The 15,712-nt window shown below is 39.2% G+C and overlaps 1 protein-coding gene across 1 annotated transcript; it reads right to left on the bottom strand.

Moving 5' to 3' along the window:
• Positions 1 to 4,124: 4,124 nt before the first annotated feature.
• LOC115823748 (CD209 antigen-like) lies at positions 4,125 to 15,493 on the bottom strand (the record flags this gene model as incomplete). Its single annotated transcript, XM_030787777.1, has 5 exons — positions 4,125 to 4,272; positions 4,406 to 4,518; positions 5,014 to 5,156; positions 10,614 to 10,859; positions 15,199 to 15,493. Coding segments are annotated over 5 exons (945 nt in total), but the record flags the coding sequence as incomplete, so codon positions are not given.
• Positions 15,494 to 15,712: the final 219 nt, after the last annotated feature.

The raw sequence follows: 15,712 nt of genomic DNA on the forward strand, positions 1-15,712 counted from the left end.
GAACACACAGCAGCCCCAGACATAATACAGCCACTCTGTAGATCTTATTTCCTGAGGGGAGAGCATAAGATTTCAGTTAATTCATGATTTTGATTTGATTGTGTGTGTGTGTGTGTGTGTGTGTGTGTTAATATATGTGTGTGCGTGCGTTGTGAGTGAGCATTTACCCTCAGTTTGAGATCGCGGGTTACTCTCATTGACTGTGGAGTCTCTCTTACTCTGAGTTGAAACAACATCCTGTCTGGTATAAATGTCCTCATATTTGTCTCCAGGACCAGATGTGTTTTCTCTATTCCCAACAGCAGTGTCTATGTTAGCATAGATATTCTCATCCATCTCCATTTTGGTCTGTTAAGTGGTACAGCTGTACTCCTCAGATCTCTTTAATCTCTTTGCCCCGATGTGTGTATTTCCTCCTATGTACTTCCTCTTCACATATTTAATACTGTGGGAAATCAATATGTGAGATGCCCTGCGTACATTTTAACCAATGAGATTTTGGAAACACTTCGCTGGCCTTATTTGGACCTGTTGACAAAGTGTGCACAAGTTTAACACACTCAGTGTCTTGCGCATCTTACACGAAAGACCGTGTGAATCAGACTGTTGTGTCTGGGATGATGTGTGAAACGTGTAGAGTAACAAGACTTTGAAAGGAGAAGTTTTCATCCTGTATGTATTTCACTGTCAAGCTTAAGTTTCCTCCACCCATTCCAAATCCACCTATCAGCTCTCTGCTCTGCATTCCTGAAACATGGTTCATACTCTCACACTCACAATGAGGCTGGGTTTGATATATCTTTCACCAAGAGGCCTGGCGGTACAGGCTGGGTGTGAGTAAAGGTTTCAATCGCACACCCTCTCACAACTAACCCCAGAATGCTTGAATGAATTTGCTCTTTCCAGATGCTCTGACACACTGGACACATTCAACAAGTGCCTAAAATTCACCTTTCTCAAATGACATTTTATATGTGTATTCTGTGCTGCGAGAATGAGACCAACAGTACGTTTAATGTCGGTAAGATCTCCACTAGCATCAGTGTCTTCACACAACTCCATTCTCCTCTGTCCAGTGTTACTGATGCTGTAGTAATGTATGTGTCTGACATGGTTTCATTACTCTGAGTCTGTTCTCAGCATGCGTTTCAAAGTTTTCAGAGTTGTGGTGAGCAGATGGGGCTTTGCTGTGTTTGGAGAGCGTAGAGAAGCTGAAAAGTGTAAAAAAAATGTCACCGAGGTGTGAAATGTACTTCTCCATTTCATTGGGTGTGTGTGTGTGTGTGTCTTTCTGATGGAAAACACATGACTGTGGCATTAACCTTTAACTCATTTATACTCATTGTATAATCCTCCATGCACCAGATATGTAAACAAAACAAAACAAAACAAAACAAAACAAAACAAAACAAAACAAAACAAAACAAAACAAAACAAAACAAAACACTAGCATTAATTATATTAACAGACAGCTGGGTTCCCATATAGATTCTGTCTTGTTGAGTCTTGATATGAAATGGATGGAGAAAGAAGTGCTGTAAGAGTCAGGTTATAATGTAACGAGCTGACCCATTACTATTACCTTATAGAGTACGATATAAAAATTGTCCGTTTTCCGTCTGTTTGCTGTAAATGCAGTTACTTTAACTTTTACCCAAAAGAACAGAACACACGTGCACCTGTACTCCTATCGGATGCACAAACGCGGGGTGCTGTTTGAGTGTTCTCGCACAGGGCGGAGCATGTTTTCGCTTTCGGTTTCTTTCTATCTAAGAATACGCTGAGGAGGAAATTTATAGCTTTTGGCAACTTCCAGCATAATTATTTAAACCCTACTGACTATTTTATGCGTGGTGAAGTGGCTGGAGCTGACGGGCAGTTTGGTGAGTTTTAAAATTTCCGAAATGATATTTTATAGTCAATAAGTTTCAATAAGTTCATCCATTTCGCCTCGATTTCCGTATGTTTTGCTTTTTTTGTATTTTGTCTCAGCTTCTTTGTTCTCGAAAACTGCATGGAGTTTTGTCTCTGCTGTGTTGATCTGTTAAGCTGCAGACATTTTTACTCATTCTGTTTCTCTTCTCCCAGTATATGTTTTCTTGTCTTGTTCCGGACCACTGTCAGGCAGGTCCGACAGTTTTGCGCCGCGACTTCGGCCCATTTTCAGTACATTGTGGCGCGCAGAGTGTTAGACATTCATTTTTGTGCAAATGTGGGTGTTACTGTGCTGAAACTTGCATGAAATTTACACGGTATTATGTGGCGCGACATGTGCTTGTGATTTTTTTTCGAGAATGCTTGTTTTTCGATTTTTCCGCGATGGTCAACTGTAAAGATGCCGGCTATAAAGCGCACTGTCTTTTGTAAGTACTTCACTGAGGCAAGGCTCTCTCTTGCTAAAGTTAGTACCCTTTACAATATATGTGACCAGCGTTGGCCTGCCTTTTTGGGTGTACTTGGTCCGCCCGGTAAGCCTGCTTATTATCTCGCGGTGCTTATTGTCTTCCATGGTGTTGTAATTTTTAGAAAAATTGATTCCTGTTTTGGCATTGTGTGTTGCTTCTCGTGGTATTTTACTTAATTAAACTCGTTTGGTTTAGTTAGCTTAGGCAGTAGATGTTATTTTGATGATATTTTGGGGTTTGTGAATGTCATAAATAAAATTCTCTCTGACTAAGGGTTTAACAGTTCTTTGTTTTGTGGTGCTTTGAGTGTATAATTCTTGGTGTTTACAGTGCTGTGCTATGGACTGGTACCTCTTTTGCTGTCATAGCCTTGAAAACAACATTCAGTCATTGTCATCAGAGTTGATTGCCCTCTACAGTGTTCCCACTGGAGAGTCCACTCATTGTCATTGACATGGTCTAGGTTTGATACTGCTGGAATAATTACATCAGATCATTCACTGAGGGCTGTTTACACTGAGAGGGTCTGCGGTTGATGTAGATCTGAATTCAGAGTGGGACATTCTGTAAATCCTATCATTTATATGATGTTTCTTAGATGTCTTTCTTACACAGTCATCACATGTCACCTGAAAGATATGAACATCAGTTCTGGTGCATTCAGGTCACCACATGTTTTCTTGCCTGTGAAATAATTTCCCACATTTTCCAATAAAAACCAAAAGATGATGATATTCACAACAGAGACTATCTGTGCCATGTTCCTTAATGCTGAGGGAACCTGTCAGGTTTTTGAGACATATTCATAAAGGTCATATCATATACATTCTGTCTAAAGAGGCACCGTGTGTAGATGCAGTGCTGCAGTTTCCTGTAAAGAGGCCCTCTGCCTGTTTCCTCTGTTCTTTTGTTGATTACAGCACACAATGTAGTTAACACTGTGTCTTCAGTGTGTGTTTCTTTAGCACATGGTCAGTGTGGATGTTATATCGGTTGACTATGTTAAACTGTGGGAAGTTCATGTTTTCGCCCTCTTAGATTAAAAAGGCTGTCAGGTGAGAGGAAGAGTGAGTATTAGAAAGCCTGTGATAAAAATGTTACTTTTCCGACATTCTGAAAATGATAGTCAGACATTAGTGATCAAGCTGCATGATACTGATATACATGTGTTGCATCACACCTGATCAAGAAATGGGTTCATTCTTCACTATTAAGTAATCACCCAAAGTTAAGGTGAAGTTATGGTGGAAGTTGACATCTGAAATGTTGTGGAGCTGTTTTCCCAGAAGAAAAATTGGACAATGTGGAGAACTGGCAGACATTGTAAGACTTGGTAAAAGTGATTTATAATCAGTAAATGCAGCTATACATGGTTATAAATCAAGCTTTTAAGCTTTAATGACATCTCTGCAGAGTCACAGAAATCATGACAACAATTTTAGAAAAAAAAGTTGTAAAGTAAAAGAGAGAACTCTCAACAACACAACAACAACAACAACTACAACAACAACAACAACAACAACAACAACAAAACATCTTTAACTTTGTTAAAACTAATATATGAATTAAAATAAAACAAGAAATTGCAGATATTAATCCATATAAATACTATTATTCTTATTTTCTTTTTCTTTGTTTTCTCCCCCCCCCCCCCCCCCCCCCCCCAAAGCAAAAATTGTGAAACGTTCATGTGAAGAAAATGTTTGTACTTAAATTTGTCTAATTGTGTGTTGATATTTTCCTCTCACAAATATATTTAGTTTTGGTGTCACATGATACATCAATCCAAGTGTCAGGTCTGTCAAGGACAACACAGTCCTCATTTCCTGACTGTCCAAGGTTATTAGGCTCCCCTTTACCCCAGTACCTGAAATAACACAGAGAATCAGTCTGTCTAATGTATTTCTCATACAGAACAATAGACTGAGGGTTAATAAATAATAACTATAAAATGACCAATAACTGTCTCATGACCAGAGTTAAATTCAGTGATCTCTTACCCAGTGTTCAGTGCTGTACCATCCACCCATTTCCACACCCCCTCTGTGTTTATGTCAGTCAGACCAATCCAAAGGCCTGACTGACTCATCTTCCACAGTCTATTAACAAACTCCTGATGATGATGCACAAAATGAACATTTAAATATTTAAATGTTTACGTAGTTCTTTCTTTTCTCTCCCTCCCCTCTCTCTCTCTCTCTCTCTCTCTCTCTCTCTCTTTCTCTCTCTCCCTCTCTCTCTCTCTCTCTCTCTCTCTCATGCCATCCCATCTGCATCCATCTATCAGCATTCTTCTTCTTCTGCCTACTGATCTAATTAACTAATGGTTAATTAATCATCACTCACACTTGTTCTTGTTCTCATACTTGTCCCTCTGACACTCCTGTTTGCCCTGTTTATTGTTGAGTCTTTGCCTGTGTGTTGGATAATGTCTTTGCTCTTAGGGCTTTGATTGCCAATGATTGACCCAATACTGTCAGACTTGAGTTCACTTTAAAAAAAACACTACTCTGCATCGAGGCCCATTTTCTATTCATGATTCTCTCTCTCTCTCTCTCTCTCTCTCTCTCTCTCTCTCTCTCACACACACACACACACACACACACACCTGTTCCTCTTTGTTGTTTATTATCACCAAATCAGCCCCTCTCTTTATACAGTCCTGTCTGCTTTCACTCCAGTTCTTTGTTTCAGTAGAGATGTAGTACAGACTGGAACTGAAGTAAAACCATCTCTGCAGAATGTCTTTACCTGTTCACAGAATAAGTAGAAAAAGAATTGAGAGCAACTTACATGTATTGCCTCAAACACACACTTATGTCTGTGCATACACACACACATACACGCACATACACACACACACACACACACACACTCACACACACACACACACACACACACACACACACATACACTTGTGATATTAACTTGTGGCTATCACTTGTGATATTAACTTTCTGTCCACTGTGGGACCATAATATAATCAAATCTCATCATATCAGTATTGTCTTTAAGTATGGTCTTTTTTATCACATATTTATAGTAGATGTAGCCAATGCAAGACTCTATTAAATATCCTGGAAATGCAGCTATGAATCTCACAAATGTCTGAACTGATATGAAATATTGTATGTGGAAAATCAGGATATTTTGTACACATACATTAATGAAAGGGCCCTTATTTGTATGAATTCTCAGGTGTTTGTCAACATAAGCATCTCGGAATATGAGGACCAAACAAAAGAGTGTGTAGATCTAATCAGCAAGCAAAGATGTGATTATATTGAAGCATCTACATAAGGATGTGATTTAACTAAAACATGCACATAAACTTTTTCACTCACCCAGATCAGAGAGGCTACGCTTGTATCCTCTCAGCTCTCCCAGAAACTTGTCCATCTCCTTTGTCCTGTTCTCAAGACTGGTCTGTAACTGGTTATTCTGTTTAAGTAGGTCGTTATATCCGTTTTGTAAATCCTTCCTCTCTATAGCTGATTTTTGGTTATCAGTTTGTAACTGGTCTCTCTCTGTTATGAGCTTCTTGTAACGGCTTTGTAGATGGTCTCTCTGTATACTTAAGTTGTTGTAACTGGTTTTTATCCGATCACCTTCTTTAGTCAAATTTCTAAATTTTTTTTGTAATTGTTCAAACTTTAAAATAAACAAGACACTCAGCACTATGATGACAGCCAGCAGGAGAACACACAGCAGCCCCAGACACACTGCAGTCAGTCTGTAGCATCTGTCACTTCCTGAAAAGACAAACAGACACTGTCACACTGTCACTAGCCTTAAATTCTCTCTCTCATACATAATCACACCCAATCACACACATTATGTATCAGCTCTACTCCTCACTATTGTTGCATTATATATTTATTTCTTTATGTAAATCAAGGTTTCCACATGTTCTTACAGTAAACCTTCTTTCATGTGAATTACAATTTCCAATTCTTACCAGATTTTGGTCATTCACTACCCAAATCTGTTATTTATTTGTTCATTTATTTATTGCAGTTTTGGAAGAAATTTATCAGAGCAAAAGTTGTCAGAGAATGGTGGAGAAGTTATCAGAGAATCCTTTGATTCGTACTGTTTCTCTTTTTACTGTCTTTCGACTGGAGACAAAGTGAACATGGCTGCTAATCTATGTGGGGGAAATAATTTGGTAACAGACAATTTACAACAAATACAGAAATATACACTCATCCTGTGCTAGAAGTACCTGTGTGTTGAGTTGCTGGGTATCTTCTAGTGGAGGTGTCGTCTGTCTGTGTGTCGGTGTCTGTTTTTCTCACATCATCTATACTCTCATAAATATCCACCATCATCTCCACTCTCTCTCCTCTGTCCAGTTCACCTCTCTCAACACTGTTTACATTGTCATAAATACACACAGACATCTCCATTCTCTAGCACACACTATTACGCTGAGTTAATGCTGTTGTCCCTGTATGTCTGAGTCAGTCTGTGTGTCTGCACTTCTGTCTTTGTCTTGCATACAACTGACTCTTTAAGAGGTGTGATAAATGTCAACCACAGAAAGTCTATCTCACTCTGAGAGAATAAGCTCTTAGTGTTCAAAGGTCAGTTCTTTTCCACAACCTGCTCTTTAAAGCACAAAGTACTGACTATAGTGTTGTAGTGTACTGTAAGTATGTATTTGTTTAGCATGTGAGTTTGTGCATATGTGTGTAAATGTGTTAGTATTACAACTTCATGTTCTTATTCTCAGATGAAAGACACGCATGAAATATTCATTCATTGAAATACTCATTCATTCACTTCCTACTCCAGTCCTCAAAACTGGTCTATAACTGGGCTTTCTCACTAAGTAGGTTTTTATATTTATATTTTAAATTCTCTCACTCTATGGCCAGATTGTTGTGATAAGTATGTAACTGGTCTCTCTCTGTTACCACCTTGTTGTAGTAGTTTTGTAACTGCTCCAGCTTTGAAATATACATGACACACTACAGCACTATGATGACAGCCAGCAGGAGAACACACAGCAGCCCCAGACACACTGTATATAGTATGTGATGTCACTTCCTGAGGAGACAAACAGAGACAGAGACTTTATCCAGTGCACTGTGGCTATGAGGCCTTTTACAGTATAAATGACTGCTCTTTCTCTCCATACAGCACCTGTGTGTTAAGCTGCTGCCTTTCTCTTGGTGAAGACGTCTTCTGTGTTTGAGGCTGGAACAGGGGTCACTATGATATCTGCACTGGTCTAAATGTATACAACCAGTTATCTCCACTCACTCTCCTCTGTCTCCATTGGTTTTGTCAGTGTCAATATCATTCTCATAAACACACACAGACATCTTTGTTCTCTAACACATGATTATGCTGAGTTATAACTATTGATACCACTCTGTTTTGTATTGAGTTGATTTCTCTTGTTTCTCTGTGAGTCGTACTACCTCTGAACTGCTTTACATTGACTGGGAGAAAGGAAATCACAAAAACTGAAAAAAAAACAAAAAAACACGAGGGACATTTAGCTGAGAATGAGGTCAAATGTGAATGTGTGTGAATGTGAACATGCGAACTGAAATTATTCACTTGGTATAAAGTCTTATACCTTAATTGCTTGTTTTTAGGTGACTTTGACCAGTTTAACCATCACCAGTTCCTTTCTCATTCTCTCTGTTTCTGTCTCTTTCTTTCTCCCTCCTGCTTTCCTTCCGTGGCCTGTCCACCTCATCTTCCAACTCCACTGTTTGGAGTCACCCAGTTTTAATGTCACTTTATGTCAGAAAGTCCAGTCATTTAAGATTTAATGGGAAAACATTTGTTGCTATTCATAGCTTATTAATTTACAGTTTAGCTTGTTTCCAAATTGAATGGGTGCCTAGAACAGATATTGCATTTTTTTGTGTTTGTCCATGTCTAATCCCGTTATTTTAGCTGTTTGATAAAATTATGTCATCATTTTGAAACAATGAACTGAGAGACGTTACCCTGAGTGAAAGTGTCCTCTCACACCATTCTGTTTACATTCTAATGTATATTCTCCTATATCCTCACTCTGGTACACTCTACAACATGTCTACAACTACAAACAGTGCTCTCTGTCTAACTGCAACATGAGAGGGCAAAAAAACCCTCTACTGTGTACTGTGTATTTTGTACTATTTTAATGACACCACTTCAGAAACAGGAAGCTGGCAGCACAGGAAATCACTGAGGGTCATCTAGACTGAGAGGCCCTCAAAGTGTTAAACATGTGATCACAGATGGAAAGTTCAAACTGTCTCTGTTCTCCACCTTTACTTTTATCTGTCCCTCTTCAGAGTTGGACTCACATAAACTCTAACGCAATATTACACTAAATTAGTGCTATAGTCTCTGCAAATCAGTATTCACTGTCTGTGTCTGCACTTGTTTTTGTATTGCATCAAACTGACTCTTTAAGAGCTGAGAAGAACATTAACCACAGCAATCCCCAGTCCCCTATCATTTCACTCTGAACAAATATACTGTTATATGTTGTCAGGTCAGTTCTTTTTCACAAGTTGCTACTCATAGCACAGAACCCGGTTTAGGTCATCAGTTTAAGAATGCGTGTCTGTGTGTGTGTGTGTGTGTGTGTGTGTGTGTGTGTGTTTGTGTTTTCAAACAGAAATTATACATGAGTACAGCTGGGCTATAGTCTGTAGTTGGACTCCTATATGGTCTACCTATAAGGACAGTCTACAACACAAAGTGACTGGTGAGTATAGGTCTAAGGTATGTGTTTCTAATGAAGTTGAGTGGAGTCCATGGATCCACTGGCCTTAATGTGAGTCAGAGTTAAGATACAAAGTCTTTAGTTAACCATAAATCTTTTATTCTCCATCAAAACCTCAGACACACTGCAGTCAGTCTGTACTATTTGATCTCTGAAATGTGTGTGGTATGTGATCTCTGCTGTGTGACTTCCTGTTAGACACATGTACACCCACAAATATGCCCCCCCCCCCCCCCACTGTTCATGATGACAAAAGTAGACACAACACGCCATCGAACACAAAACTCCACATAAAAAAAATATATATAAAATATAAAAACTTTTCTGATAAGTGTAAAATATACACTTAGCAGAAAAGTACGATTTCCATTGTGATGTCACTAGGAAAGTCTCTTCTCACAGATCAAACTTAAACGATTAGAACATGACACAGCATTCCAGCTTTTCAGACTATAAATATTATGATCAGTAGCAACACAGTCCTCATTTCCATTCAAATTGCTGGGACTCCCTTCATCCCAGTACCTGAAATAACACAGAGAATCAGTCTGTTTAATTTCTTTCTCATACTGAACAATAGACTGAGTGTTAAGAGTCAATAACTGTCTCATGACCAGAGTTAAATTCAGTGATCTCATACCCAGTGCTCAGTGCTGTACCATCCACCCATGTCCACACCCCCTCTGTGTCTCTGTCAGTCAGACCAATCCAAAAACTTGCAAAACTGCCCTTGGACAAGCTATCTACAAACTCCTAATGTGATAAAGGGTGAAAATGAAATGATGCAGATCATTAGTGAAGAGTTTGATTTTCTCCATAAACAGACTACAGTGTGAAGCATCTGACCAGAGCACTGTCACTTCCTGTAACACATGAATATGCATCGCAATTACAACACAGACACACAAGCCCAAGCAAACATGATCACTTTAACCTGTATTAGGAAATGTGATCAATCTGATTACTCTCTCTCTCTCTCTCTCTCTCTCCCTCCCTCTCACCTGTTCTTCTCTGCTGTTTATGATCACCAGGTCGGCTGATTTCTCTCTGCAGTACTGTCTGCTCTGACTCCAGTTCCTCCATTGAAAACCGATGTGATATAGACTGTGGTTAAAATACCTCCACATTCAGCCTTTCTGTGCATGTTTATCTGTTTGCACGATGGTGAAGACAAACAGAGATGATCACATGTATGTGATACATATTTGTGCAGAGAATTTTGATATTAACATGATAAACATCATCTCTGTTTTGAGGTTGCTGAACAACAGTAGAGGGTTAATAAAATACCACAGATTTTTAACAACGTGTAATTTGTAAAATGATTGCATTCAGAAACACCCATAGTACAACAGCTGCCACACGCACACCAGCAAATCTATTCTCTGATGTCTTCCAAAAGCAAACAGCAACACAGCAATGGAAACTAAGAAATGAACATTGAAATAAAGATTAAAATATTCACTCACCTATTTTAGAGAGCCCATACCGAAACTCCTCTCGCTGTCTGAGTGATCGCTCTCTCTCCACACTCAGGCTGTCACTGATTTCTAACTGCTCTCTCTCAGCACTCACATTGTTATAACTGGTTTCTAACTGGTCTCTCTCTACACATAGGCTGTTGTAACTGATTTCTAACTGGTCCCTCTCTCTTGTCAGATTCTTGACACTGTCCTGTAACTGGTTTAATTGTACAGTGTACCAGACACACAGCACTATGATGACAGCCAGCAGGAGAACACACAGCAGCCCCAGACACACTGCAGTCAGTCTGTAGCATCTATCACTTCCTGAGAAGACAAACAGACAGAGACACATTTTATCGCAGCATCTTGTACATCTTCTGATTAAAAGACACAACTCAATGACAATTAATCATTTTATTGTACATAATCACACTTTCTCAAGCATCAAACTCTCTCTCTCTCTCTCTCTCTCTCTCATGCACAAACACACCCAGTCACACACACATTATGTATTGGTTCCATTCCTCACTTAGTCTCATTACTGCATCACATATTTATTTTGACACAAAAATTAAGATTTCCTCATGTTTTTTCAGGTAACTTTGTTTCATGTGAATTATGCACTTGCCAATTTTTACCCCAATTTGGTTTAGAGTAAATTTCAGTCTTTGTTTAAAAAAATATCCTCTACTGTGGTTTTAGTGGGTATGAGTGGGACAGGCCTGTCCATCTTCATTCACTGCCTAAATATTTTATTTATTTGTTTGTTTATCTGTGTATTACATATTTGAGGATGTTTGTCAGAGCAAAAGTTGTCAGAGAATGGCGAAGTGATCAGAGAATACTTTGTCTCTTACTGTTTCTTTTTTTACTGTTTTTCAGCTGAAGGCAAAGTGAACTCAGCTGCTAATCTGTGTGAGGGAAATAATTTGGTAACAGACAATTTACAACATATACAGAAATACACACTCATCCTATGTAAGAAGTACCTGTGTGTTGAGTTGCTGGGTTTCTTCTAGTGGAGGTGTCGTCTCTCAGTGTGTCGGTGTCTGTTGTTCTCACAACATCTGAACTCTTATAAATATTCACCATCATCTCCACTATCTCTCCTCTGTCTAGTTCTCTTTTCTCAGTACTGCTGACCATATGATAAATACACACAGACATCTCCATTCTCTAACACACACTATCGCACTGAATTGGTGCTGTTGTCCCTGTATGTTTGGGTCGGTCTGTGTGTCTGCACTTCTGTCTTTGTGTTGCGTGCGACTGACTCTTTCAGAGGCGTGAAAACCTTTGACCACAGGAAGTCCAGCCCCCCATCATGTCACTCTGACAGAATATGGTCTTAGTGTTCAAAGGCCAGTTCTTTTCCACAAGCTGCTCTTTAAAGCACAAAGTACTGAGTTTAGTGTTGTAATGTAAGTATGCATGAACATGTGTTTGTTTAGCAGATGTGTATGTGTTTGTGCATGTGTGTGTAAAAGTGTTAGTACTACAGTTTCATGTTCTTATTTTCATATTAAACACACAAATGAAATATTCATTCATTGAAATATTAATTCATTCATTCCCTACTCTGGTTCTGAAAACTGGTCTATAACTGGTCTTTAGACTTCATCCAGTGCACCTGTGTGTTAAGCTGCTTCCTTTCTCTCGGTGAAGACGTCTTCTGTGTTTGAGACTGGAACAGGGGTGTGTATGATATCTGCACTGGTATAAATGTATACAACCAGTTATCTCCACTCACTCTCCTCTGTCTCCATTGGTTTTGTCAGTGTCAATATCATTCTCATAAACACACACAGACATCTTTGTTCTCTAACACACGATTATGCTGAGTTACAACTATTGATACCACTCTGTTTTGTATTGAGTTGGTTTCTCTTGTTTCTCTGTGGGTCTTACTGACTCTAAGCGGCTTTTGATTCACTGGCAGAGAGGAAACCACAAAAACTAAAAAAAAAAGCGCATGAGAGACATTTAGCTGAGAATGAGGTCAAATGTGAATGTGTGTGAATGTAAACATGCGAACTGAAATTATTCACTTGGTATAAAGACTTATACATTAATTGCTTGTTTTTAGGTGACTCTGACCAGTTTGACCATCACCAGTTCCTTTCTCATTCTCTCTGTTTCGGTCTCTTTCTTTCTCCCTCCTGCTTTCCTTCCGTGGCCTGTCCACCTCATCTTCCAACTCCACTGTTTGGAGTCACCCAGTTTTAATGTCACTGTATGTCAGAAAGTCCAGTCAGTTAAGATTTAATGGGAAAACATTTGTTGCTATTCATAGCTTATTAATTTACAGTTTAGCTTGTTTCCAAATTGAATGGGTGCCTAGAACAGATATTGCATTTTTTTGTGTTTGTCCATGTCTAATCCTGTATTTTTGGTGTTTGACAAATTTTATGTTATCCTTTTGAAACAATGAACTGAGAGATGTTGCCCTGAGTGAAAGTGTCCTCTCTCAGCATTCTGTTTACATTCTAATGTATATTCTCCTATATCCTCACTCTGGTACATTCTACAACATGTCTACAACTACAAACAGTGCTCTCCGTCTAACTGCAACATGAGAGGGCAAAAAAAGCCCTCTACTGTGTACTGTGTATTTTGTTCTATTTTAATTACACCAGCTCAGAAACAGGAAACTGCCAGCACAGGAAATCACTAAGGGGTCATCTAGACTGAGAGGCCCTCAAAGTGTTAAACACGTGAACACAGATGGAAAGTTCAAACTGTCTCTGTTCTCCACCTTTACTTTTATCTGTCCCTCTTCAGAGTTGGACTCACATAAACTCTAACACAATATTACACTGAATTAGTGCTGTAGTCTCTGCATATCAGTATTCACTGTCTGTGTCTGCACTTGTCTTTATGTTGCATCAAACTGACTCTTTAAGAGCTGAGAAGAATATCAACCAGGACAGGCCCCAGTCCCCTATCATTTCACTCTGAACAAATATACCGTTATATGTTGTCAGGTCAGTTCTTTTTCACAAGTTGCTACTCATAGCACAGAACCCGGTTTAGGTCATCAGTTTATGAATGCGCGCGCGTGTGTGTGTGTGTGTGTGTGTGTGTGTGTGTGTTTGTGTTTTCAAACAGACATTGTACATGAGAACAGCTGGGCTATGGTCTGTAGTTGGACACCTATATGGTCAACCTATAAGGTAGGTCTACAACAAAAAGTGACTGGTGAGTATAGGTCCAAGGTATGTGTTCCTAATGAAGTTGAGTGGAGTCCATGGATCCACTGGCCTTAATGTGAGTCAGAGTTAAGATACAAAGTCTATTTGATCTCTGAAATGTCTGTGGTATCTGATCTCTGCTGTGTGACTTCCTGTTAGACACATATGCACCAACAAATATGCCCCCCCCCCCACTGTTCATGATGACAAATGTAAACACAACACACCATCGAACACAAAGTCCACATAAAAAAAATATAAAATACACTTATCAGAAAAGTACAATTATCATTGTGATGTCACTAGAAAAGTCTCTTCTCACAGATCAAACTTAAATGATTAGAACATGACACAGCATTCCAGCTTTTCAGACTATAAAAATTATGATCAGTAGCAACACAGTCCTCATTTCCATTCAAATTGCTGGGACTCCCTCCATACCAGTACCTGAAATAACACAGGGAATCAGTCTGTTTAATGTGTTTCTCATACTGAACAATAGACTGAGTGTTAAGAGTCAATAACTGTCTCATGACCAGAGTTAAATTCAGTGATCTCTTACTCAGTGTTCAGTTCTGTACCATCCACCCATTTCCACACCCCCTCTGTGTCTCTGTCAGTCAGACCAATCCAAAAACTTGCAAAACTGCCCTTGGACAAGCTATCTACAAACTCCTAATGTGATAAAGGGTGAAAATGAAATGATGCAGATCATTAGTGAAGAGTTTGATTTTCTCCATAAACACACTACAGTCTGAAGCATCTGACCAGAGCACTGTCACTTCCTGTAACACATGAATATGCATCGCAATTACAACACAGACACACAAGCACAGGCAAACATGATCACTTTAACCTGTATTAGGAAATGTGATCAATCTGATTACTCTCTCTCTCTCTCTCTCTCTCTCTCTCTCCCTCCCTCTCACCTGTTCTTCTCTGCTGTTTATGATCACCAGGTCGGCTGATTTCTCTCTGCAGTACTGTCTGCTCTGACTCCAGTTCCTCCATTGAAAACCGATGTGATATAGACTGTGATTAAAATACCTCCACATTCAGCCTTTCTGTGCATGTTTATCTGTTTGCACGATGGTGAAGACAAACAGAGATAATCACATGTATGTGATACATATTTGTGCAGAGAATTTTGATATTAACATGATAAACATCATCTCTGTTTTGAGGTTGCTGAACAACAGTAGAGGGTTAATAAAATACCACAGATTTTTAACGACGTGTAATTTGTAAAATGATTGCATTCAGAAACACCCATAATACAACAGTTGCCACACGCACACCAGCAAATCTACTCTTTGATGTCTTCCAAAAGCAAATAGCAACACAGCAACAGAGACTAGGAAATGACCATTGAAATAAAGATTAAAATATTCTCTCACCTATTTTAGAGAGCCCATACCGAAACTCCTCTCGCTGTCTGAGTGATTGGTTTCTCTCCGTACTCAGGCTGTTGTAACTGATTTCTAACTGCTCTCTCTCAGCACTCACATTCTTATAACTGGTTTCTAACTGGTCTCTCTCTGCAATCATATTGTTGTAACTGGTTTCTAACCGGTCTCTATCTCTTGTCAGATTCCTGACACTGTCCTGTAACTGGTCTAATTGTACAGTGTACAAGACACACAGCACTATGATGACAGCCAGCAGGAGAACACACAGCAGCCCCAGACACACTGCAGTCAGACTGTAGCATCTGTCACTTCCTGAGGAGACAAACAGACACAGAGACTCATTTTGTCGCTGCATCTTGTACATCTTATTAAAGGACACAACTAAATAAGAATGATTCATTTTATTTTACATAATCACACTTTCTCAAGCATCAAACTCACTCTCTCTTTCTCTCTCTCTCTCTCTCTCTCTCTCTCTCTCTCTCTCTCTCTCTCTCTCTCT

The sequence above is a fragment of the Chanos chanos genome, chromosome 11, assembly GCF_902362185.1.
Source record: "Chanos chanos chromosome 11, fChaCha1.1, whole genome shotgun sequence".
Lineage (NCBI taxonomy): Eukaryota > Metazoa > Chordata > Actinopteri > Gonorynchiformes > Chanidae > Chanos > Chanos chanos.